Below are 27,723 nucleotides of genomic sequence, written 5' to 3'. Positions count from 1 at the left end.
AGCACCTTCCTTGTGTAAGCAGAGACCCACTTCCGAGGTGGGTGAGAGCCGAGGATAACAAGCAGTGGTAGCACTCAAAACCAATAAACTAGAATTGATTCGCCGTGTACGGTATACCCACCTCCTTGCAAATAAGCTTCCGTCCTGCTTCTTGGCACCGAATGGCTTTCGGGAAAGGCCTCTACTCGCTCCAGTTTGCGCCGAGGCCGTTACTCCCTTTCAATGGACACTCGGTGCTTATAACTCCCGGTGTGTGCCACACAAATCCACCGGCTCGACGACGCAAAGGTGTCAAACCGCTCTATGACGGAACTCCGTCGCGTGCACGGAGACCAGGACAAAGGGGGAGGCAAAGGAATTTGTTTTGGCTCGGACAGCACGAAAGCGTTGGGTATACTATCGTCAACGTGCATGTGTACGCGTATCGTTGGGTTACAAATGAGCTTTCATGTCCAACGTGTGTGCAGGGGGACACTAGGTGTTCTACTGGGAAGTATTCGACGGGGCGAGAGTGAGCGGTCGAATAATGAGCGGTCCGTTAGGTGCAGGTACAAAGTCCTTTTTCTCTCCCTAGTGGCTGTGTATACCTGTTTCAAGTGACTTTGTAGCTATCTTGGAGATGGTTTGTTGGACTTGAGAAAGTCGCTTGGTCGGCATTGCCAGTAATATATATCGCGACCTTATCTACCATTGCAGTTTTTGTTGGTCGATAACAAAGGAAATGCGAATAATAATCATCAAAGGGATGTTTAATTAATCACTAGGCCACAATTAAGGTAATTGAAAACAAACCGCGGCTCGTTTGACGCCAAGACCATAAATTCATGTCCGACTGTACTCGATCTGTACTACTTAACTCCATTCTTCAGCTCGCGTGTAATTTAATTGAACGCAACGACACGTTGCTCATTAGTTGATTGAACGAGCTTTAGTCGTGGACACGCTTTTATTAAACTTGTTGATATAAATTTTAATTAACGCTTGGTAATGATAAATGAAAAAAAGGGGCAGCAATAGGTCTCCGTAGGTTCATCTGAATAATTACACCGAGTTATCAGTATCTTTGCATCATCCAAATAACTCTTCGGGCCCTTGAGTCTTCAAAATAGAGAAACACTCGATGTACAAGTGATCTCGATACCGAGCAGCATCTCACCAATAATCCTCGAATCACCTGCATTAGGAGTAAAGATCGAGTTCCAGAAGCACGAGAAGCTACTCTCAGCTCGCGTAATCGTCCGATATTGAATTGTCTGATCCCTGCATCCCTCGCCCTCCCCCCAAGAGCCACGCACTCCAGAGACTGCGGCGCACAGCGAGCTGGCAGGTATCGATTCTGCGAAAAAGACGCTCACGCTTGCCCGGCACGTCCACTCGAGCGTGCTCGGCTCCCGCTAATCAATTCAAGATTCCGGCTGATTATATGTATTTTTTGTTGCGGAAATAATTATATATATATTTATAATACCTACTTTCGTGAAATTAACCAATATTACTCATGGGGTTTTGACCTATAACGAGCAGTCGATACAAAATAGCTAAAGATTCGGCTCTACACCACATTTTGAAGGATTCCTCGAACACCAGCTTCGCTGCGGTGATTAATCGATCAGCACCCAAGCGGTGATGTGATTAATTATTGCGCACCACGCGGCCTGATCAATTAGTCATTTATTGCAAAGTGAGTTCGGAAAATGTACCTCTACCGGGGCTCCACCAGTACATGCTTCAGTCAGTGATTAATCGAGCCAGCCTCGATTCGCCATTGGCTTACATTTTCAAAATTACAATGAGATACTTCCAAGTAGTCGTAAAATTTTAAAACACCCGGAAACTCCCGAGTTTGGGAAAATCAATGCACGCGTCGCATCCGTTCGTGTCACAAGCAACGACGGCTTGATGTACATTATATGTCAAATTAAAGCATGCATGTAGATAATCGAGTGCCACACTCACCGCCATCTCGGAGCTCGGGTGGTCGATGAAGGTCAGCTCGGACTCCTCGCCATTGAGCAGTATGTTGACCGTCTTCTCGCCCGACTCGTCGTCTGAAAAACCACAAGAAAACCCCTCGTATTACAACCCTATGAGCATCCAAACGCATAGTCCCACATCCTTCTCCTGGACTACGTACGGCTTCCTGCCGCTCCTCAATCATGCTATCGTTTCCTCTCTCGAGTTTCATAAGCCCTCCCACCCAAGAAAACTTTGTTTGCCATAACCATACGCGTGTACGGTTTCGAGGGAAGGAAACATGCATCCCTCACGAGTTTGCAGAGACGCGAAGCTCTACGTGGATGTTTATTTATTTAACTGTTTGCAACTGTAACGATGATGTTGTACGTATGTCGATCTATCGAGTGCGAATGCGTTGTGAAAAGTGATGAATAAAACCCTTGCAGTTTGTGGTAAAAGAAAAAAAAAGAAAAAGGTTTTCCGACAAATATACACCTCTGTCCTGATGCTCCACATCCCACATACATATTTGGATGTACCTTTGAAGCCACGTCTAGATTTTCAAAAAAAAACTGCGAGACAGGGAAAGAGAAAGAGCAAGTGGGCAAACGATGACAAATCGCCGTGACAAAATCCTCGAGTCCTTCGTAATGGTATATACAGGTAGTGCCGGGGAACACACATCGATGGCTTTGATTTTCGCGCTCCATACTCTGCCTTTCGCGTATATTGTGTACACCCCCCTCCACCCCACGATTCCATGCATGTGAAAATCGGGGTTAACTCGAGCTATAAATCATCACGGGGCACTTCCGGCGGCCTCCTCCCCTCGCGCGTTTCCTTCTTTCTGCTTCTCTGTAACATACGTCGCGTATACGAGTACAGGTATACGGGCACACTTGCTTCGGAAGAGAAGGACAAGTGAAAATTCCGTGGCGATCCTTGCACCAACCTGCGCCGATGGCACGTGGTTTACGGCGTCGTGTGTTATACGCGTGTGCGCATAGGCATCGGGCTTTATTGGTAGTAAAACTTGGTTTTACGCGACGCTTCTTTCTCTCGTGCTGTTGTAGGTTACGTGCAATGGCTCGCTCTTTCGGGAGTCCGAGAGGATGCCGTGGATGGCTACAACGTGTGCGCCGTAAATCCACTGCGTTTACGTTATTGCCGCGTTGTGCTCGTATTTCTCTCCATCTCCCTCTCTCTTCGACTTGATACCTGTGTTTTATGTGTCCGATGGTACGCTGATTTATTTTTTACTCATTAAAATTACGTGGGTATCTTTTTCTTAAGATTTAAGAAGATGGGTATTGCACGCAGATGAATGATTTTTCAATATTACGCGGTACAAAGGTCCAGTCTTTCAAAGATCTGTCAATTGTAACTACAATCGCAAATAGAGGCAGGTGTAAGACGAAAATGGCCATTTCAAAGGTTTTCGTTGAAAAAAAAAAAAATTCATCCATTTGAAAAAACTCCCAAGTAGAATTTTTTCATTTTTTAATGAGATGTATGTTGAAGAAAGAAATTTTATCGAATAATGGTATAGGATTGACCAAATATTGGAGAAAAAAAGTAGCTTCTAGATCAGAAAATCGGTATGAAGAAAAAAAAGAATAAATAAAAACAAACAGATGAGACGAATACAGCGTGCAATCCCAGGTGAATTGGAAACAGTTACGCGGCATCGGAGATACATAAAAAATTTTTATTGAACAGAGTCTCGTTCTATTTTTGTACATTACATTTGTTATTGCTGTACATCGTAAAAAAATTGTCTATTACTGTTTTTCACTTTAGTACACATGAAAAATATTATTATTGTGACAAAGTCGCTTTTATTTTTCCAAGCTTTTATTTCACCTGGATTGCCGTCCATCTATTCGTTCACGTCAGTGGTAATCGATTTTTTTACCACTTCCAATATCCAACGTTGAAATTCAATGACTCCTTTGGTTTCGAAGACAATGCAGCACGAGGCGTATTCAATTTTATGATGGATCTAATGTATTGACCACCAAAAAAAATGTCGAATCATTTTTTTCTTTACAATTTCGTCACGTGTATCAAATTACATGAAAAATAGAATGCAACAGATTCGTGAGGTCATTATATCAAAAATCAGATTGCTCATGACTCAACAACCTCTATTGGATATGGATTTGACAAGTAAAATGCGAGCAGCTAGTTTTTCAGAAATTGAGTTTCTTTAACGTTTTTTTAGAAATATTTTGTAGAAATCTCCGCTAAAGGTGTTTCATCCGCATAAAACTCATCAAGTTACCACTTAACGATAACTTTCGAGTGCTTCTACACCCAAAAGCAACAGGAAACCTAATCACATTGGTTTATCTTCTTAACCACCCAGGGTAAACGAGAAAGAAATCGCGTCACGACAAGTTTTGCTTTACAAGCAACTACGAAGCACGTGTCGCATCGTATACCCTTCTGGATGACGAAAAAAAGTCAGCAAATATTTCCGGCCTTGCTTCGTAAACTACATCCAATAACAATGAAACTTATCAGAAGCAGCTGAGAGACACTTACGTCAATTCTTCCTTATGGGAAGCTACAGCCCGTGGCTCGATGCGCGATACACGTATTATATCGATCAAAAGCAAAGTTGGTCAAAGTAGGGGAAGTTGCCGAGTCATTATTTCTCTCGGCCTCGCTCGAGATTGTGCCTCCAACATCGCAGGCGTGCGTCAGATAAACTCCGTGTATTATCTTCCAGACCATAAAACAAACAAACGCACATGCGACGAGGAAGTGGATAGGCAGGGGTGAAATGAAGAGGGGCGAGGAACATGGGGAGCTGTGGATGCGTGTGCGAGTTCATCAACCGGCAGGGTCAGCGTGGAGTCTCTTTTTGGTTTCGGTAGAACTGTACACTAAGAAAAAAAAAAAAAAAAAAGTTATGAAGGTGACTGTGTTGGCATTGTAAATGGATGGCACTCCATCATCTAAGTATTTTATACTTTTGGCTACTTAGTGTGAGGGAAAAAAAAAACTTCCAAAACAGTGCTCCTTACGTAACTTTTTTCTCAGTGATGGTGATCATTCAGCGCAAGCCAAACAACTTTATTTATATGCAGGGACGATGTGTAAGTGACAACGAATCCAAGTAACTACTGGATTTTGATTTAAAGTAAGGGTAGGATTTGATTTTTAAAGTTTTCAACTTGGAGAGGCAATCTTGGAAGTTTTAAACGAGTTAAAGCGTCTTGGAACGTAGACGCTGAGAAAATAATTTCACCGGACGCGTGGACACATTACAATGGTGGGGTGCAGAGGGAAATCGATAAAATTAGATTACGTGGAGTATGCTTTAGTCGAATAATATTCTGTGATTGACTTTCACTCACTGAATTAGAAACTTTACGTTTTATCATTCTGGTTTTAGTTGCTGCATTTTCAGCTTGATAAATAATGGATGTGTACATACATGAAATTTTCAGAACAAATGATCGTTAAAAATGTTTTCGCAAAACCAATGGATTGAAATATAATTTATTTAGTGCAAAATGCATCAAATTTTTGTAAATACATCGTGGAAAACTAAGCAACTCGGAAAAAAAACTAAAAAAAAAAATTAAAATTAAAAAAAAAAGAAGCTTACCGACGGACGTGTCGTAGGCGTGAAGATACTCGGAAGTCATGAACTGCGAGACGAGAGAACTCTTCCCAACGGCCGAAGCTCCAAGCATGAGCACCCGGTACGGCGCCGGGCCCTGGGACGCGCTGCTCTCCCGCGAACTGGCCAACGAACCAGCCGCCGAGTTGCGCGCCGAGCCCGGATACGAGGCGGTCAGGTGCTCCGTGCTGAAATCACACATGTTGCGTTTACACGTGTAGGATAGGTACTACACACAATTCGTTGATTTTGTTTCGTGATATACACTGGGGATGTGTGTATATATATATATATATATGTATTGCTTTGGATCTAATTGGAGCGCGTAATCTTGCCGGTGTTTGGTTTGCAAACCATACCCACTGATTGCGCGCACGGCTGTACTGTTTGAACACGCTTGTGTTGGGTGGACCGAGCTCAAAGTCAGCCGGAATTGAAGGTAATCGCAATAAATTCCAACTCTGTGGGTTCTCTGGCTCTTTGCTTCTTTTTAAAATTAATCCAAATGATTCCCAGTACTGCCAAGAAAGAGCGATCCGTGTACCATTTCTTGCGCACCCCAACATTTTTTGCCGGGCTTGTTCTAATGAGACTACAATTTTCGAGCCAACGCATCGGAGTAACAAGGCAGGAAGAAAAGGGAAGTTCATCGTACCGGCAAAAAGAGGACGTCGGGTAGGGTGATACTCGAGACCTCCCCCCCCCTGTCCACCCCATAGTCGATTACCCTGAGAGTGCACGTCGACGGTGATGCCTCTGGTCCCTGGAGGTAAAGAAATTGTCCAGTCCCCTCTGGTCGCTCACCTCACCAACTACCATGGACCATATCTGTCGAGCGTTCAACTTTCGCATCGCGGTGTTCGTCCATTTTATCGGTGCTCTTGGCACTGTCTGTGTGCCCAGTCGAATACGCAGGGAGGAAAAAGCAAGGGATCGCGTGGTTATAACGTCGGGGTAGTTGACGTGCTCCCCTTTTTCACATTGGCTATGATTTTAGAAAATAAACGTACCTCAATTTTTCACTCTACTACGTTCATCCCGACTCCTTGAGATGTTAAAAAAAAAAAAAAAAAAAAAAAAAAAAAACCATCTTCGCCATACATTCTGCAATGGTATACACTCAGGGAGCGCATCGTTCATCAATCCAACAGAGCTATTCGACGTAGACAAAAGAAAAAAAAAGATAAGAAAAGCGAGGTGAAAGAGAGGCGGAATCTCCCGTGCCTCCTGTCCTTGGGCGAGCGATTCTATCGTCCCTAAGGGCACGTACGCGCGTCATAACTCTCGATTCGAGTCAAGTATACAAGTAGCAGACAAGGTGTGCTCCCCCAACTCCTCGAAAGCCCCCAGGGCGTCGTGTATACACATACAACTCCACCTCTGGTAAATTATCCACAAATCAAGTAGCTCCGATGCCTATGTGTCTTTATAGGGTGCAATTCCGGCGTACATCGGTACAGTATCGCAGCTGACGTCTGTTTACGCGCAGTTCCTGTCGCACGGTTTAACCGCAGCCATTGTCAACTGCCATCACAACAACGACGACGACGTGCGGTTGAGCCGCAAAACGCGCCATTGCTCCCCTTTACTCGGCTGGATTGATCTCGCAGCGGCTTATGCACGCTGATGCGGGGGTATTACGCGTCACCTGAGACGCGGGGCTTTCGTTGTTCAGTCTGACGAGATGGACGCTGTTTCCCGGGAGGGTACGACGTTTTTTTCCTTCCTTTTTTCATTCCCTCACACGATGGGGCTTTTTTCGGACGGGCGATGTGCGTCGGCTCTTTTTCAGCAACCATGTTGGGGAGCTGATCCTACAGTGAAAAGCGTAATGTGGAAACACCACTGCTCCGTTGCTATTATTTACGAGTAAGCACAATACGTAGTTGGGACCCATTACTTTTTATCGTCGAGGATTAACGGGATATCGCTATGCTCGAAATGAATGATGAATCGGTGCGTAATTACGCGGTGGGAAGAGTATACCACGGGTAAAAAGATAACACAGGGCGAAGTGGTGATTTGGATACCAGCACGAGGAAAAAAGGTACGGCCGATGAATTCGCCATTCATCTCCGATCGCATTGGCTATCGTTCTTAATTTATGCGTGTGCCCACCTCCCTGCCACCCCTAGGTTATACCCTACGTATATTTTACGCGTTAGCTTTGCATTTTCGATAATCATACACGAGCGCAAAAATCCCGAATAAAGAGACAAAGAGCCATTAATCCGGGCCGTGGATGTTCTTATCTGTGAAACATAAATGCTCGAATATAGCATGCATTGTACATATATACATGGTAGCTACGCGATCGATACGACAATACCTCGATTCCCGTATCTTTTTTTCTTTCGGGTACGCTCGCATGCAAATGTACCTACGTAAAAGTACGAAAAAACCGAGCCGCACAATTGGGAATTTTCGTGGATAAGATATAATGCAGTCGCGCATGCGAAAGAGCAAATGGGGAAAGCCAGCAGGTCCGTCCGGCAATTTCCTCTAAGGACTCTCGAGTGGGAGGGTGGACGATTTTTACCCTCGTCCGGGTCTGTTTTTTCGAGCGCGTGGGAGTATATTTATGCTTTGACAATGGAATTTTTTACATCGCTACAACTATGGATACGTTTTATTGAAAGAATTATTATTTAAACTGTGTTCGATAGTTGGCTTCAGTAAACAATGTCTGCATTATTCATTAATTAACATTTGAAGTTTTTGTAACGCTATCAATTATTATTAAACATTTACTTTGTCAAATTAAATTATCATACTACTCAATATTATTTTTTTGTACACTAAATACTTGTGCTGTTTGTTGTCAAAATAAAAATAAAAATGTGTTACGCGTACCCGTGAAAATTGAAAAACCTTTCACTGGAATCGATTGCAAAAGAATACAATTTGATAAAAATACCTACACGAGAGTGCCCCCCCCCCCTGAAAAACCAACAAGCCGGTTCCGCTGAAAAGTGTCATCCTCAAAGGCTTTTTTTTCGCCCGAGAGAAAGAAAACAAAGGTAACACGAGCTCGAGAAAACTCAACGAACCGCTCATAATTTCGTTATGATGAAAATAGTGGGGTGGGCGGCCAGATGAAGGGTGTTGGTGTGCGCGCGAGTGTACATTGAACGTTGGAGCGTGAAATGATCAGCTGGCTGATTGATCGAGCGGCCGAGATTTTTCGCGCACGCTACGTCGCCCCGTTACGTCTGAAAAAGAGGCTTTTGGAAAGATTATATCAAGATAAACAAGGGTGGGTGGGGGATGGATTGTTGGCAAAGGAGGGAGGCAATGTATATGTCCAAGTGAAATAGTTGAACAGTCTGCCAAACAATTTACCACGATAACTAGAGGATACGAGGAGAAGAATAGTATCGATGGCTTGATAAAACGAATATGGCGAATTATATATTATAGGAAAAGAAATCTCTTTGTAAAGAACAACGTTTTTTTTCATGATGTTGCATTGATAGTATGACTACTTTGTTTAAAATGGGAATAAATGTAAACGACACCAGTTCAATACTTTTTAAACGTTCAATTGCTCTACAAAGGTGTAATAAGTTGGTAGGTTTGCCAGACGAAGAGCATTCTCTGCATATGTTGTCTTTTTTACTGCAATATTGAATAAACTCCTTTTTTTTACTGAGCTATCTGTACGATAATCCGACACAGCTAAGCCAGAAGTGACTTGTTTCATCCAATTCAAGATAATTATTTATACACAGTTTGTTCAAGTTACTACTTTTTTGGCACCAAATGGAACTATTACATTATGTTTCCCAAGAAAATTGATGGACTTGGAACAACACGTTTGTTTAAAAATTTACTCGTACCACCCTCTTAGAGTATGCTGTTTACTGCTGAACCATGTCTCAAATGGGTCGATCCCGTCCATGAGATTCAGTAATCAAATCGACGTACAGAGATACACTTTGTTAGAAGCAATAGTTTACCGATTCACGAACCTCAAGCTATGTATTTTTTTTTTTTTTTTTTATAAAAGATTCAATTACGGTACTGTGCCGAGTTCCGCAAAAGGACCCTCTCTATAGAAACTCCTACGAAAAATTAGAAACACGAGAGCCTGTCTCTGTAATCGAGTTTCCCAGAGCTCGTTTCGACAAAGTAATGGCCAAAGTTACCCCCAAAGAGCAGCAGTGAGCGTAGAGTAATCTTCGAGTTTGATCCTGTTGTCGGCGCAGTTCCCCCCGAAGCCGAGGACAGTGCTCTAAAGTCAAACACGTGTGTCTACGTAAATCATCACCACACGTAAACTCACGCGTTCGATCTAGAGCAACAGTCGCGTTCGTTCATCCTCGGAAGTTGCCGTTGTTTGTAGTTCTAGTTGTTGCTTCAGTGTGACTTCACTCGCACGACCACACCTCTCGCTCGTGATTACATTTGGATTAATACGGAGGATTAGATGTCGTTACAGGTGATACAGTCGTTGCGAAAGAGTTTTTTTTTTTTTTTTTTTTTAGTTTTTAGCCAATTCATCGCTTGAACACAATTTTAGTAGTTAATTATAAGTACAATAAAAGTATTTTTTTTCAAACTAACTTCAATGTTTATCTAAATCCCCAGTCAATGCTGTTTTTCGAAGCATGCCCTGTGAATAGATAAATTTTTTCATACATTGCAATGTAAGAGCGACCTTTTGAACATTGAATACGCGTACATTTTACAGGGTTGTTCATTTGTTTTTTTTTATAATAAACAAAGCATTCGTTTTGAGCATTTAAAAAAAAAAAAAAAAAAAAAAAAAAACTTTCACATCCATCTCATGCCGTACGATAAAACGTAATTAAAATAATAAAGTTGAAAGAGCACTTCTGGGAATCGCCCAACAGTTTAAAAGAGCCACTGCGCAAGTGAACGCACGTACATATTTACGCGCACTAGAGTGAAAGAGATGAATTTTGTAAAAAAAAAAAGAAATTTCCTTCTGATGAGCTTTAAAGGTGCATCCTGGCCACAATTCGTGTGCCATCCTGCATATTTATGCATGCTAGAGCACATGAATATGCACGACCGATAATGTTTTCACGCACATATTTTACTTTGTCAAAAGCTTCATGCTCACACACTGTATACGTAAGCTTTATACCGACACGCTGAGTACACTACCGTCTTCTTGCGATGGTAATGCAATATTTCCATCAAAATAATTGATTCAGCGCACGTACTCCCGCTCCCGTCGCTACCTTCTTCCCCCTGCCCCCTTTTTCGAGATGTATCGCGTGCTTTTAGGATACACGTGAGCGTCGCTGTATACACAAGAGCGGCTGTTTTTTTACCGAGTGTGGCAAAGAGGCTATACTCATCGTTACTGAGTCATAAGACTTCGTGTGCTCTTTAGGTTGTATGGCATGATAAATCTTGCGACTCTCAGGATATGAAAAAGTAAGGGCAGTGGGTGTGTGCTCACGGTGCTAGGATGAGAAATCACCTGCGTGTATGCTGGTTACTTTGGTGCAATATATTTTTTTTTTTTTCCTTTTTTTTCTGTGACTCTCTGGAACTGTATATGGTTGGGTAAAGTATACATAGGATTATAATAGTTCGTTGCATTTTTGTTTACATCCCAAAAGAGCGATAATGGGTTAAGTAATGCGTTACAACTATGCAGTAATTATTCAGAGAAAATTTCGTAATCGTTGCCTCTTTTATTGATTATTTACCAAAATAATAGCAAGGATAATCGTACAAAAATTTTTTTTAAGTACTTCCAATGGCTGGGAAAAATATGTGTTATTCTACTCACGTTTCGCCATCGATTAATATCTCAAATAGGGTAGCCGAGTTTTACCGTTGTCTCTCTACAACCCATCAATTAGCTTTCATAAAAAAAATAAAAAAAATAAAAAAAATGAACCTCTATTTATAGATATTCAAATTATTTCCCTATTTTTCGACAACTTTATTTCCGTGCAACGTAACGACATTCATCCATACTTCACCTGTATCAGGGCAATCCCCACACATTCCAATTTGATCTAATCATCCTTAAGATCTCAGTCCACATAGGCCTTCCTTACGGACTAGCTCCCCTCTTATATATCCATACAACGTAAGCTCCCTCGCATCTTCTCACTATCGAGTAAAACGTCCATAAAAGCCAACTCACAGAGGTACCCACCAGTACGCGTCGCTTGGGTCACGCTTGGCTCTTTTCCTCGAACCGTTGATCACATAGGTAAGCGAAATAGCCAGCGGTCGCATCGAAATCTCGGGGTAAAAGCCACTTTGCGGCTGACGAGAGTTTTAGCTTTGAATCGACTGCCACCGACGCTGTTACTTACCTCCCTTCAGCTTCGGCTCTTAAAATAGCCCCGAGTGCCTGTGTCTACTAGACTCATCCCTCCCCGAGACTCTTTGGTATATAACACGGTATATGTAAGTATACATTATTTATCTCGATAAGCCCGTTTTATAGCTCCGTTTTTTTTTCATTCATTGCCGTTTTTGTTGTGGAGATACTTGTAATTCGTTTGGTGCACTGACTGCGTCGCAGCTGGGATTTGCGCTCCAAGTACCGTTGCTACGCTCGTGATGAAATTATTCATACCAAGTGCTGCCGGCTTATGAAACTTTAGACTTTTTTTTTTTTTTTTTTTGTTTACTTTGTCACATGATAAATTATGCTTTGCCCAAAGGTTGGCTTTCGAATTGTGGATATGTTGCGTACAAGGAAAGCGTACGTGGATTTAGAAACGAAAATTTTATACATTTTTCATCCGACAGGATTGTGTAGACGGTTCTGCTTCTTTAGCTCTTTTTTTCTCGTGATTCGCTTTGGAAATTTCTCGGGTCGCGAGCTCGTTTTTTTTTCATCTCCGTACAGGCATGATATCATTCTTTTTTGACTTGACTTCACATTCCGTCAGTAAAAATAGTAAAAAATCATGTGACTTGAAAAAAAAAAAAAAATTTACACTACGTTGAAACGAAATACATCCACCACTCTTAAGTTTTCCACCTCAAATACCTTACGGTTTTATACTTGGTGTACGATGGTGTCACACACGTCAACACGACACGAAACGAAAATGAATACTTGTCCAGGGCACTCACCTGACCTGTTTTAAGGAACAAACGATCGAGATCCACTACTCTAAATATATACATACATGTATGGGAGGTAAGTAAGTACAACCCGAACGACAGATTGTGCAGTGAAAGGGATAACGAGAGATGGCTCGTTGGCTTCTGTACGCCTCGAGCAAATTTGGGAGGAGAGGAGCTTGACTCTCGTGTAGCTACGCTATGTTGGAGCTGTAGAAACTGGTAGTGGAGCTGTACATATAGTACGAGCTGGCGTGTCTGCCCGAAACATTGTCGACACGGTTGTTGAGCAGCAGCAGAAGCAGCAGTTTCTGCCAAGAGTAGGGTAATGGAATATATTGGCAGGATGTCTTGGTATGCTTTGACTAGGGTACAGAGTTTCAGTCGTTTTTTTCGAGAATGAAATGCACCAGCTGCACGTGATAGTCAATAGAGTACCTCTACGTATGGTCGGACGTACATTGTGGGTTTCGGTACGATTAAATACGTCTATTGGACGAAAAAATTTCGTGGGCCAAGCCCTCGCTTTCCCCAAAGGAAATATTAGCTGTTTTTTCCAAAAAAAATGATATGGACTGGGTGCATTAGTTATAGACGTAAGTAGACTACCCCCGTGTATGGTCAGACGAATGTGTTGGATTATTCTATGATGTCTGTGACTATTGAACAAGAAAAATGTGTTTGGGATGTTTCAAGTAGAAGCAGAAAATTTAAATCTTTTTTTTGAGGATGAAATACATAAGGTATACGCGTTGGTGCATACTAGTAGAGTACTTCGACGTATGGTCAGACAGAGCTAGGAGATTGTGCTACGACGAGTACGTATGTTCTACGGGGAGATTTTGTGCCCCAAGTGAGAGTAGAAAATATTAGTCATTTTTTTCGAAAAATGGTGTAGAATAGGTGAATTTGTTATAGTTATAAGTAGACCATATCCGTGTAAGGTCAGGTGAATATGTTGGATTATTCTACGGTGTCTGTGACTATTGAACAAGAATAATGTGTTTTGAATGCTTCAAATAAAAGCAGACATTATTAAATTTTTTCCGAGGATAGAGTATATAGGCAGTACGCTTTTGAGAACATAAGTAGAGTATCTCAATGTATGGTCAGACTGAGCTAAAAGGTTGTGCTACGATGAATACGTCTATTATACGGGAAAATTTTGTACCCTAAGTGGAAGTTAAAAAATGATAGTGGTTTTAAAAAAAATAATGATATTGACTGGGTGCATTAGTTATAGATGTAAGTAGACTACCTCCATGTATGGTCCGACCAATGTGTTGAATTATCCTGCGATGTTTGTGACTATTGAACAAAAATATTGTGTTTGAAATGTTTCAAGTAAAAGAAAAAAATTGTAATCTTTTCTCCGAAGACGAAATGTATAGGCTGTACGCATTGGTGCTTATCAGTAGAGCACCTCAACGTATGGTCAGACGTGGATGTTGTATTTTGCTATGCTGTATACGTATGTATACTGGCTAGAAAATTTTCTGCTCCAAGTGGGGCAGGATATTTGAATTTTTTCTAAAGACCAAGTGTATATAGACTATTCGCGTTGGAGAATTTCAGTAGAGTACTTCAACGTATTGTCAGACATGAATGTTGGATTTCGCAAGGTTGTATACATCTTTTGGACGAGGAAATCTGATAAGGATGTTGAATGTATGTCAGGAAATTGTAATATTTTTCGACTATAAAGAGTACAGACTACATTCGTTGGTGAATTTCAGTAAGTACCTCGACATTTGGTCAGCCAAGTATGTAGAATGTAGAATTATAAAATCATATGATTTAATACATTTTACTGACAAAATGATACTAATGGAGAATTCCATAGGAAAGTATTTCATGGTTTTAATAAACTTTTTATCCTAAAAACGTACGGGAAGAGTCAACCAAAGTATTAAAAAATACAAAATTTTCCGCTACGTCAAATTTAATTTATCCTCCTACATGATTCGATCTACGAGAGCGGAGCTCGCCATTTTTAGTACCATTCAATCGCTCGCGACGGGTAGAGGCCAATTTTATTTTAAAATCGATTTTAAAATTACGCGCTCTTCGGAAAAAAGGCAGTCCGCAATTTCACCGGGGGCTTTATCGCACCACTAAAAAGGAAACACCTTTCTTTTTTTTCCATTCGCGAGCGATAAAAATTTATTAACCCTAAACCAAGGAATCGATGAAAAATAAATGTCCTCGCCCGAATCGAGTACACGGATTCGCGGGGCGTGTCATTTCCAGCGAGTTTAACGAACTAAGGCGACGGGGCGCCGTTTTTCAGGCACAACAGTTAAGGTAGTGGAAGGGGGGAAAGGAGTACCATGCATCTTCCAGATAAGGTAATTTATAGTTTAATTTCATTGCAAACTATTTTCTTCTCCTGTACGTTTTGAAATGGTCCAACGTTGCACGAGAGACTGGAGAGACCGGTTAAAAAATTACACGCCCTCGTTCAGGAAAGGAAACGACGCACAAAGGGTAAAGAGCGAAATAAAACGTGAGGCAAAGCGCGACTACAGTGTGTATATATGATGAATAAAAAAAAACAAAACAAAAAAAAAAAAAACACATGCAGAGGAAGAAAGAGAGCACCGTTAGAGGGAAGAAACTGGGAATTGCGAGTAGGTGGAAAAGGCGAGTGATGTCGCTGAGGGAACGAGGGAGACAAAAGAGCCGCGTGGTGGAGATCACTATTTTAAAGGAGCGACCTGGGAATAGGGTCGGAGAGAAATGCGTCGTTGTTGCTGCTGCTCGCACGGGGAAATACACACTTTCGCGAGACTTTCGGTGCGTATGTGTGGATGATAAATACACGGGGTTGGGGGAATTTTTTTTTTCGGTTCCCTCCTCAGCTCTTCTTTTTTCATGGCTGCACGTGGGCTGTTTTTCCAAGGGGAGATATGGGCTTTGATGAAATATTCTCGGCCTGGATGAATATTTATGGTCTCAAGAGAGAGAGAGAGGCGGAGGAGGACGCGCGTGCGCTATTACCTGCTCATACGCGTCAGAGTGGGTGTGTACGGATTTACTATTTTTTATTTCTTTTTATTCAAATCGAAATGGGAGGTGAGTCGTATTGGGAGTCTCTACAGTTCGGCTCCTGAGAATTTCAAGGGTGGCGGGCAAAGATAGCGCCCTGAAAAAAGTTTGGGGGAAGAAAAGTTAGGATGACGCAGTGTAATGTGCGAGTTTGTTGGTACAAGTACAATGAGCACATCTGACACGTACCTCGAATTGCTGGAGGCGACGCTGTTGTTGGAGCGGGAGCGACGGCTCTTGAGGGAGTCGCCCCGGTTGACGACGCCCTTGGTGGTGATGCTAAAGTGCCGCAGCCGGTAGAAGTCCTCTTCGACGCCGGTGTTGGGCATCGAGGCCACCCTCGACCTCTGCTGCGGCAGGCACAGGTAGTTTGGTCGACCCGAGGCTCGGCTGCCCGGTGTCCTCACCGACTGCGAGCGGTTGTGGTGTGGACTGCCATATCTGTCGGAATGGACATGTACCAAAGCGTCAGTTGACACTCTACCACTGATGCGTCTGGTCTTCATATATCTTTTCACTTGGCGTTTCGGGGACTCGGTTGACTTTTACTGCTGGGAACGCAAGCTTCTAGTTTGGTATGCTTTATGAGGGTGCACTCGGTTGGACGCAGATTGGAGTATTGTGTAGGAAAAGTGTTTAATAAATGGCGTATCATTATTTGGGTCCTAAAAATGTTGATGAGCAGCTCGTTTTTTTTAAAAGCCAATTTAATATCCGAGCATCAAAAATTTTTAATAACTGCAGAGCCGGGGGCTTCCGGGATATTTTATACATAGCGCTTTCCCGAGTACTCGGTACTTTAGTTTTTTGCCTTAAAAATACTGAGGAAAACTTCACGCTGCTTACGATCTTTATTAAATGTACACGATACGCGAGAAAGTAATGACGCGCAGCGTCTTCAAAGGGCCTCTGTTAAATCGATAACTTCCGTAAAAAAATAAAGGAGACGCAGCTTTTCCAACTATAATTACTTCTTTCCCCAAATGAACGTAAAAGCGTCGAAATTGGAATTTTTCATCACCATGCAATGGTTATTAAAGTGTTTTATTTTGTGAAACTTTTGAGGCAGAGTATTTTCTGGGGTTGCAGTGTACCAAAAAAGGGTAGTGATAAATTTTGGTGATAACAAAATTGTTTAATTTTAGTGAATTACATCATACTATGAAACCCTTCAATCGTTATACAGGATATTTTTCGTACATCCCTATACTGTTAATTAAAAGCTTTTATGAATTTCATGGAATCAAAGTTGTGAAATGGAATTTAAAAAAATGTATTCCAAATATCTATTTTCGTGATAGTGTAATACCAAAGCGTAACCTTTTTCATCAACTTAACAGCTTCTTGTTTTTCATCATCACATGTACGTTTCCACGAGCTGCCCTACCAGTCCTTGTTTACACGGGTATGAAGTTTATTGTTAAAAATTCATTCTACCAATCTCCTAGTACTTTATTCATATTTTAAATTTAACGGGTGCAACACAACGTAATCAGTTGAAAGTATCCAGAATAGTAGCTAAATATCTAAAGCTCTATTAATGTTAAGAATCACAGAGTTTGAGTCTGGCCCTAAGATTTTTAAGGATCCCACCCTCAAAAGTCCAATGGATGGCAAAGCTTCATTTTTAAATTTCAGAGACATGTAGGTATTTTCGTGTCATCACGTACGTCGGATAAGACAATCGACACTTCCCTCCGAGTTGCCAGTCCCCCAACTACACTCGAGTCATCAAACAGAGCATCAGCTGCCAGGCAACCAGACACGAGCGTAATCATCCAAAAGCTAATCACATCAGAGCTGCTCTGCACAAAACGCAGGTACAGGTACGTACGCGGAGTTATGATATCCCTCCCCTGACCCGCTTGAGTGAGCGATGCATTAATGAACGCTCTCATTAAATCATCCCTTGCATTATACGTACGCACGCGAGCCCGGCCGGCATTTTGCTCACGAATCAGTCATTAAGCCGATTTCTGTGCGCAACTCACGTGCACGTGTACTCAGCTTCGTGCGGTGTACTGTTCGAACCGTACCGTGGAATGAATGTGCGTGCGCGAGCTTTCGTTGTGGCTATGGGGTACGTTTGACTGGTACTTTTGGTATATAATATGTGGCTTGTGATGCGGTTGGCATGTGTGCCGTTTTTTTTTTTTTCGGAGAGCTCACGAAGGAGAATAAATAAATGTGCTCTTTCTTCCTTCGTACGCTCAGCGAGATCTTATTTGTAGTTGAGCTCAAATGGATACTTGAAGATCGATTTCGTAGATTTTATCTCAAGCTGTGCGCGAAAGCTTTTTTTTTCAAGCGGAACAGACAATAGTAATCATTGCTGTAAAACTGTCATTTTACGAGCACCCGAACCAACGAGTGAGTTTGTAGAGTACAGAAATTTTGTCGCCTCGTCGGAAAAACTCGGCAATTGGTCCGCCAATCAAAGGAACGTCGCTGTGAAAATTCAAACGCGCTCGACTCTTTCTTGGGCGTCAAAAAGAGAGTGGAGTGGAAAATTCTGCAGCCAAAGGGATGAATGGCTCGGAAAAAAAGTAAAAGTCGATCTTTCGAGCACATCACACGTTCGGTGGGGGTATGGAGAAGAAAGGGCGACTCTTTGTACCTGTAACGTTACGTCGCAACCACGCGCAAGCGAATGCGGCATTTTGGTCGACTCGGATACTTTTTTTTTTTTTTTTTTTTTTTTTTTGGATGTTGCAATTTTATATAAGTCAAGTTTTTCGTTACTTGCAGTTGAGATATCGAAATTTTGTAAAAGGTCTAGTTTTTTTTGGCTGACAGGAGTGTTGGACTGTGGGCGATGGTCTCCTATAGGTGGTGGGTAGTGAAGGATCGAAGTGCATTTATCTGGTTTCCCATCGGTGAATCGATTTTCGTAAAATTGAGAGATTTTTCAGCGAGTTTTGTAATTCTACGCAATGTAAAATAAAAAAGGAAACAAGGATGAAGCTTTTCAGATTTGATTGCTGAGTTTATTGTGCAATTGATCAAACTTGGGAGGTAAAAGCGTATCGATTATTTCCAAGCTAAAATTTTCCGAAAATTCAATTTTCCCGGAGGCGTTCCCCGTATTTTCGGAATTTTCACAAACGAGCGTCGACCTCACGTGAAAACTTCGGAAAAAAAGGAAAGAAAAAAAAAAAAACTTCACCCTTCCCTCGGAAAAGAAGACAGTGGAGGCGAAAATTGAAAATCATCCCCATCCCGAAGCCAAGTTATTTTATCGGAAATTCAATCAACGTCTCGCAAGAGCTTCGTTCCTCCGCTGCGGTGAAATTTTCTCCCGAGCGTGAAGAAAAAAGAAACAAGCCGTGCCCGCATGCACATACACTGTGTATGGTAGCAGCTGCAGATGTTGCTCCATTGTATCATAGGACACGCCGAGGTCTGTGTATATAAGTGTGTATATTTGCGACGTCCATTTCCTAAAGGCGACTGCACCACCCGTACGTGTATAAATAAACTCAGAGGTTCGCGAATTCTGGGTACGATACACCGAAATGCTTTCACTTCCAAACGAAAATATGGTCCTGTCACTGGTGTCAGAGATGATATTTCAAGTAAAATCTAGTGTACTTGTCACTATTGCCTTTTTCGTAGTATGCAACATTGGTAAAATTTAATCTTTGCACTTCGACGTTGCATGCAACTCGCATTAAGTAGTGGTCTTGTATTTTATTTTATTTGCAGTTAACAGTGGATGGAACCAGTTAACAACGACTCAGCGTGAAGATCCCTCCCAATAGAGACAAATTATTTTGACAAAATTAATGCGGGGAAAGCTTAATCCAACAGATTCCGGGAAAAGACGAGTGTCGGTGAAAATATTTAACCAGTGCACTAAGCTAGGATTTAACGCAGCAAAGGACACGAGATCCACCCGTATTCACCCCTTGTGTAAGCCCTTCGTAGACTTCGTAGTATTGGTCCTTTTGATTTATCCTACACCTGTAATCCTTGATTTTTTAATTATGTAGCTGTATATCCTTTGCTCAGCAATTTTTTTAGTAACCGATTATTCGCTCATTGTAAATTGATCCAATTTATCCAATAGTGACGGTGAGTTATGCAACTCGTGTCGATCACGAAGACTATAGCCCACTAGAGGTAGGTGAGAGTAGCGAATCCATACAGACAGTTTTTCATGAATTTCAGGGCACTATCTTCGTCCCTCACAAATTCCTTTCACCCCACGCAAAAAAAATATACATGGAGAGCTCGAGGAAGAAGAACCAATTCCCGGACACTCGAGAGAGAGGAAGCGTGCTCGTGATCGTTACATCGTGGGGAACTTTTTCTTCCCCCCTGAAAGTGCTGGCTGCCTAAAGAATTTTTCTTGGAAACTGTATAGCCACTGGTCCCTCTCGACTTAAAATACTGCTATTCCCCTCCACTTATAATATCGCTAATTTCTTGGTATTTTGATGATTCTACTTACCATTTGCGCTTATTTATTACCATCACGCAATGGTATGGACAACAAGCCCATTCCACCGTCAGACCCAAAGGACAATCGGTTTTTCCGAGCCCTCTCTTACCTTCTTCAAGCCCATCTGTCTCTTCGTAAAAAAAGGGGGAAAGTACGACGCCAATCGTGGGGGGTACACACCACGCTACATTAACTCGTTGTCGTGGTACTTTCGAGGATGACGGATCGTCTTCTCCAGCCAACGTGGCTTTATTACCATTTTTTTCCCTTCTTTTCGCGGTTCTTTACGCATCCTCCATCGGCCATAGGGTCTCTAGAACGTCGATGGCTTCTGATTCGTCGCTCGTGTGCAAAAGACGTGGTCGTTATATTTTTCCTGCTTCGTCGAGCCGTGCCATTTCTCGAGTTTCCACGGACGCAGGCTTTATTGCCTTGAGTTGTCGCGCTCGGGGCAATATCTTCCTCCGACTGGCGTTATTAAATTTGATTAGATTACACGAGCCCCAAGACATCCATTCGTACAGTTCTCAAAACGACGTATATTAGTTGCGCTTTGCAAATACGAGATTGAATTCGCAAGGGATTGCGTTTACAAAAGGTTAATTGAAATATTATTCGTTCGCATGAAAGGAGCTGATGAATCTGCAAGAGGCTCGTCAGTGTTTCTACAAAGAAAGTGCGGAGCCAACGGAGCATTGAATCAAAAAGCACTTGGGGAGAGCTTAGTATACTTTCAAAAGACTGGTGGAAATTACTTTTAAGTTATTTAAAGTCGTCTAACGTCACGAAAATCATTTACAGCCTTTGAAAGTTATTTGGGTCATCAAAAGTCATTCAGGGTCGCGATAAGTCTTTCAAAGACTCGAATTTATAGTAAAACAGGATTTTTTAAGTCTTTCGGTGTCGTAAGACATTTTTTGAAGTCATGTGTTACGTGGGTTTGTTGAAATCATCCAATGACCACAAAGTCATTCAAAGTCACGAGAAAACACTTGAAAAGTCATAAGATGTCTGAAGGTGACTGGGATTCCTATCAAGAATCCCTTCCAATTGCGCTGCTCTTTGATAAGTATCAAGAAAATCAATGCTAATGTAGTGAGAAAAATGTAAAAAACGGAAATATCCTTTCTTTCTTTTATGGATCGTCAAGAGGATTATTTGTGTGACTGTGTAGCTGCCTCGTATGAAAGGACAAATCAATAAGTCCAGAAGCTTGAATGTGAGTCGTAAAGTGAGAGAATTGATGAAGTAAAATACAAATTTTATTGGGAATATAAAAGGATAGAGTAGGTATTAAAATGTCCGGCGCGTATGGTATCCCTTATCCTTATTATCAGCTTTATGAGATCATAAACTTAATTTTCTGGAATATTTAGTATTTATTTTTTTTTGTTTTAAAATTTTGTTGATGCATGTAATTCGATTACACTCAGTAGCAATGGAGTTTCTGTCTGTTTCAAATTGGTTCAAACATGTATTTTTTGTTTTAATTATTACAAAAAAGGTCAATTTACGGTCCCTTTGTTCAATAAAATTCACTCGCATTCGGTTACTACTTCGCTCTTGGCTATTTAGAAACTTTTCTAAATTTTTTGATCCCCAAAAGGAAGCTTTGTCTAGTGAACAACTAAAATTGTAAAACATCAAAGGCTTTGTGAAACAGAAAGGAAAATTTTTGAAAGATATTTTTTTTCCAGTTACTTTGAGTTAAGATTTTTATTTCATTTTATTTTTTTACTCAAGTATAGTATAGTGCAGTGTGTGTGCGCTGGATAACATTCTTTTTATTCATACTTATACCAAAGAACTTATTAGATAAAATTTTACAGTTTGGGAGCCGAAGTAAAAAAGTGTCTAAGTATTTAATATGAATGTTTTAACATTTGTCTAAAGACTTAACACTAAATTTTGTTTTTTAACAACATTACACTTCATTTTTTTCGAAAAATGGTTGTTGAGTAATGTATAAATAAAAGTAATGAAAAATGTATTATCTGTCAAAAAAAATTTAGAAAAAATTTTTTTTCTTAAACTACTTAAAAATCAAGATAAAAGTAGATCTAGAGCTAGAATAACAGGTAGGTATTCAGGAAAATCATTGCCTATATTTGAACCATCAAAATAAAGTCATTTACGTTTTTTAACCCTTTTTTAGCTGTAGCGTCAGCTCTATGCAAAAATCAACGAAAAATTTGACCCTTTTCAAGATTTAAAAGTCTTTCGCTTAAAAACTTTTCACATGCACTTCCTCCTCATTTTTGTTTTCGCGCTCAGAACCGCAATTTCCATAAAAGCACTCACAGAATACCTATTAAAGTACCTCGAAGCTGCCACGAAAAAAATTCCCTCATTTTCTTTCTCTCTCTCTCTCTCTCTCTCTCCTGACGCTCGCTTTTTTCCAACTATTTCTGCAGCTCTGGGACTCTATATTTATTTTCCGACGTTTCAAAGCAACGTCATTTGCTCGATTTAGGTGAAAAACCGAGCAAAAACAATAATGCAAATTTTCCAAGTGCTCCGGCAAAACTGAAGGAGTCAAAGAGTCAGCAGCGCGGACGCTTTAATTGAAATGAACAAAAGTAAACGCTAGCCGGTACGATTAAAATGCAAATGTTTAATTAACGAAATGTAAAGCGACAGATTAAGTAATTGCATTTAATTTCTTTTACATCGAGAGTAAAATTTTATTTTTCACTCAACCTTGGCATTCTCCGAGTGTCTGCTGGGATATTCTGAATTGTTTGTGCATTTTCAGCCTGAATTGGATTATTTTTATCAGCTTGCGTATTTACTTTGCACTGTCACGACGAACTGAACCAGATTAAAATTATTTCAACAACATACTATGGTGTTCATTGTAACGATGGCTAAATTGTATTTGTACTCCGGGTAAGTTGACTTCTGTCGGCACTCGCACTTAACAATATTATACAAAATCCTCAAGGAGAAAAGTTGAGAACAAAATTTCACTTCTCCACTGCAACAATAACGATATTGTTAATACACTTTCGGAGCAGCTTATAGACCTTAAGTCTTTAGAATGATTATCAATTTTGAAGCAACGAAGAGTTAAATACAACAGATACTTACTACGTGAGCAACGATAAAGTGGACAATGATATTGTAATTACAAAGAAAATGGGGGCATGACTGTGTTTAATTTAAAAATACGAGTTTTCTTTTAAAGACACTTGATTGAGGCGATCGGAAATTTCCATCGCTGAAAGCTCAAGAAAATACCCGGAACTCCAGAGCAGCTTTCTTGAGCTTGCACTTTTGCGCGGAAGTAAGGAGCTTTTCTCTAAATTTACGGATGATTCTGGAGAGAAAGAATGAGTTGAGAATTCCAATGGTGACAAGATTGTTTGGTTTTTAGCTATTCATTAATTTTACTGTGGCAGAAAAAAAACAACTTTATAGATGATGAAACTGGGTTTTGGAATTGCTTGGTAAAAGACTTTGTACATACAAAAGACACAATTGGTTTTTTCAAGACATTGATTTCCGTTAATGGACCAAAAGTTTTTGACAAACTGAGCATTGACGGAAAAAATATAAAAAGGAAAATTTCACGTAAAGACCCATTTTGTATGACCTAAACTTGAGCATGAGTTACAAAAAGGTTCGTCGTAAGAATTACTGTACCTCTTATCGGCACAAACGAAAATCAAGAGGTGCTATGGTATTTTTCACACCACAAATTTTTATATCTAAAGTAACAAGCCAAATTGCGCGAAAAAAGTCACGCTCCCAAGCAGCTGTTGGTCTTCTTTCTGTGCACCATCGAGCCAAGGCCTTTCTCGCACTCGAGCATCTTTGAAGTCACGTAAAGCTCCCAATTAGCTGGCTTGACTCTGCACCACTTTGCACGTATGCAGCGAGGTGTTCATGTTTTTTCTCATGCCCAGCTAGATTATAATGATTTTTACATCATCTGACGCTTGGGCTGTTGCCCGAGCTATACCTACCTCCTTTGAGTTGCAACATAATACTCGTAGTCTCATTTTGTCCTTTTTAGGTCGCATCGCCAGGAAAAGCGTCTGATTTCCTTTTCTATTGAATCAGCAGTGAAGTAACTTTGCACTATGTACGAGTTTACGGTCGACGTGGAATATACTTTTTAATTTTCAATCCAACCATTAAAAACTTGATTTAATTTTTTCAAAGTGGTTTTAAAAAGCTAATATAACTTTCAAAACCTTGTAAAACTGATTTTTACCAGTAAGCTTTTTAAGATACCATCATCTCTGCATACCTTATATGAACTTAAAAATTTGAAAACGCTATACGTTTTTAAAATACAATTCAAAACGAGACGTCCAGCGATACTCTTGGACTCTACGACGATAAGGAAATTTCATGCTTTGAATCGACACACTTCAACGGAGAGCTTACCATCAGGAAGCTCATCTTTACTTTCCAAAAACTTTTCTTCCCCTGCGCGTTGGCGATGAAATAAAATAAAATAACAATTTCCGCGTTTGGTAAAGATTATTCTCACCTCCAGCCCTCAACCGTATCGAACTGCAAAGAACCAGAAGAGGAAATTTATTTTGACTTGATAGGTTTATCTTACAGCCACTTTCCACGAAAAGAGAAGGTAGAAGGAGAGGAAAAAAAAGGGAAAAAGAAGGATGTGGAAAGTATAGAGGAAGAAAAAGTAGCGGATAGAGGGAATTAGACGTCTTGAATGGGAATTCCATTCGGCGGCGGGGTGGTGGCGATAGGTATAGCGCGAGTAGTGGAACTTATATGGGTTAAAAGTCGATGGAGAATCGAGTGAACGGCTCTTCCGAGAGATCGGGAGCGTAAGGCGAGGAGGCAGGGAGTGAGGTAAGATCGAGGGAGGTACTTCGCGCTGGTGTTATTCGCAGCTCCGGTAATTGGCTTTGGCGCTACAGGGGTGTGTAGGCGCGCGAGCGCAACTATCTGTACGTACACGTGTGCTCTTGTACATACATGTACATGTATAAATGTGTGGGTATACGTGCGTGTGGATGAGATCAGCTTTCCATGTCTTCTTATTTTTCCTTGAAGTCGAAGGCTTTCGTTTCATTGACGAATAAAATCGAGTGACTCTCGAGAAAGCGAAATCCTTTACTGTCGCTATTATGGCAGAGACGAAAAATTCCACTCAGGGTTCATGGGTGTCTTTTTTTCGCTTGTGGAGTGTATACTGCCGGGGATGAAGGCAAATTGACGCACCTATACGGATTCTTGTTTTCGTTAAGAATTTTTCTTCAATGTTGACGGTGTGTGGAGATGTTGGGACAAACTTTTACATAAAAAAAGCTATAAAGTTTCAATACCGATAAATCTTTTTCTATTATTTATGCGTCGTTGATGAGCATAAAAGTTGATTTCTTTTTTTTTTATTCATAACTGGATGAAATTAGTCAATTTATTGGAAAAAAACTTGCGTTTAGAGAAATCGAAGATACCTCAACTTTTATTCATTTATTAAAATGTAGAGATTCCAAAATAATATATAATAATATAGTGTAATTCTATACACACAATTTATCACGACTCAATTTATTTGCCATTACACGTAATATGTGATAATACTGGCGTAATCTATGTCAAACTATATCGATCAAAATAGGAAAAATCGGCGATAGCTGAAACTAGTAGCCAATCCCTGTTTTTTTTTTCTAATCAGATCACAAACGACGTTTAAAATTCATAAAGTACCCGCTCAGGCGACGCTCGAGCGGAAAACTGGTGCAAACTAGACGAGCCGATAATTATGCTCTGCCCGATGGGCCAAGAGCCTCGTGGGACCTTTCAAACAAATGAAACAAGTAGTTTGAAAAAAAAAGAGAAAGTGAGGGGAATCGAGTGTCAAGTGAACGAGCAGGATAGACAAAATCGAAGGGATACAGTTTCAAACATGCCGTATTTGCTTAACGATAGAGATTAAATCGAATGAATTAGGATGACGAGGCTGGGGGGGATGGGCGTGCACGAGGGTGTAGTACACACAGGTAGAAGCTCGACTGTGGCTGTGTCCAATGAGCTGGAAGAAAAGTGGCAGGGAGAGGGGGAGGGTGTAGTTTATCGGATCCGCGGGAGGCTTTGAAGGTCACTCAGACGGAAAGTTTTAAGGGAGTGACCTCGGTTTCGATTATAAATTCAGATTGATGGCTTTTTTTTGGCACGAGCGAATTTTTTTCTTTCCTCAGGTGTACGTATCTGAGGCTCGGTTGTGTGAAATTTTTGTTCCTGTTTCGCCGTGATACAAGGTCATCCTTGACTTTGATCCCAAATTGTAAAACTTGGGCGATTTTCGAGAAATTAATGCTCTACTGAGTTATTAAAGTTCGGCTGATTGAAGTACACGATCCAACGTTTTCTGTGTGAAATTACCTTGGTATTGAGGGGGTATTTTTTTACATGGCACGTACACGGTAAGTCATAAATTTTGACGACGATGATTTCAATGGTATTAAGATTTTACGGCACCTATAAATTGCAAAATAAAAGTATAAGGTGTCGTGTGGTTCCAGCTGATGTATAATTTTATGGCACAACTTTTACATTATTTCTATGATGTACAGTTGAAATTTTGCAAGAAAACCTCAAATTGTAAAAATTACTGATCTGGCATACGTTATGGAGAAATTTTCACATTTTATGAAGCTTTCCCGAGCTTTACATATATCGAAAGTATGGCAGATTTACATGAAAATGTAGACGGCAAGTACATTTTTTACAGTAACGATGGAGAATATGTCACTTTACATTTTTTCATAATGTATTCAAATCGAATTTCTTTTATGCACGACAGCTAAAGCCTGCTTTCAAGAGATTATTTTTACGTTGGATTCTTCGCTATTGTACAGCTTGCATAGTTTTTCTACAAGCCGTAAAATTTTTTATTGACATTTGAGACGGCCGGCCGATAAAATTTTATCGATATGATTTTGTATTCATGTCCTGGTTACTCCTCAAATTAGTCGCAAATCTCAGTTCACAAAACTGAAGTCAAACAATTTCTTGAAATTTCACGACAGAGCTTCTGTGCGAAACGTAGAATAAGAATTCGCATGAATAATACACAAAGAATTATCAAAGTTTAAAAAAGAACTTGCTAGTGTAAACATGATTTTGAAAACTTTCGGTTCGTTTTACCGAAAATCCAACATTGTTTAACATCTTGATTGAAATTTAAAACACTTTATGGCGTATTATTCATCAGCAGAGCCAATGATGTGGGATGAAAATTTTTTTTTAACACACCATCGTTCGCTTGGTCGTTCAAAAAGAGGAAAAGGTAAGCCAGTGTGAGTTCCATACAAAGGTAAAAAAATGTCCGAAAAACAACAGATGGAAAAAAAATCAGAGAGAAATAGTGGAAGAGCTGGCGTGTTGGCGACGGCGAGCTATGAAAAACTCTGCAGTGAGAGAAAGGGATGGAAAAAAACATGTCACGTATCCGAAAAATTGAGGCGCGGAACATAAACTAGCGCGTTCGTGTACACGAGCGTGTACGGATGCTTAAAATAGAGAAAAGAAAACAGGAAGGGCAGAGAGCAGGTGTCGAGAACGAGCGAAAATGATCGATCGC

The 27,723-nt window shown here is 40.7% G+C and overlaps 1 protein-coding gene across 1 annotated transcript in view; it reads right to left on the bottom strand.

Annotated features, from left to right (window-relative positions):
• The window catches only part of LOC106639394 (uncharacterized), a 76,944-nt gene that overhangs the window by 34,945 nt on the left and 14,276 nt on the right, over positions 1-27,723 (bottom strand). Inside the window, exons 7-9 of the mRNA XM_089594050.1 lie at positions 15,899-16,150; positions 5,576-5,778; positions 1,957-2,048 (exon numbers count right to left, since the gene is read on the bottom strand). Coding sequence (XP_089450176.1) covers positions 1,957-2,048; positions 5,576-5,778; positions 15,899-16,150 — 547 coding nt within the window. The remainder of the gene's footprint in view (positions 1-1,956; positions 2,049-5,575; positions 5,779-15,898; positions 16,151-27,723) is intronic.

Source organism: Copidosoma floridanum, unplaced genomic scaffold, assembly GCF_036245765.1.
Source record: "Copidosoma floridanum isolate Cflo_tuat_1 unplaced genomic scaffold, Cflo_Japanese_pri ptg000020l, whole genome shotgun sequence".
NCBI classification, from domain to species: Eukaryota; Metazoa; Arthropoda; class Insecta; order Hymenoptera; family Encyrtidae; genus Copidosoma; species Copidosoma floridanum.
Note: the sequence above shows the minus strand (reverse complement) of the source record. Positions and strands in the feature narration are given on the sequence as shown.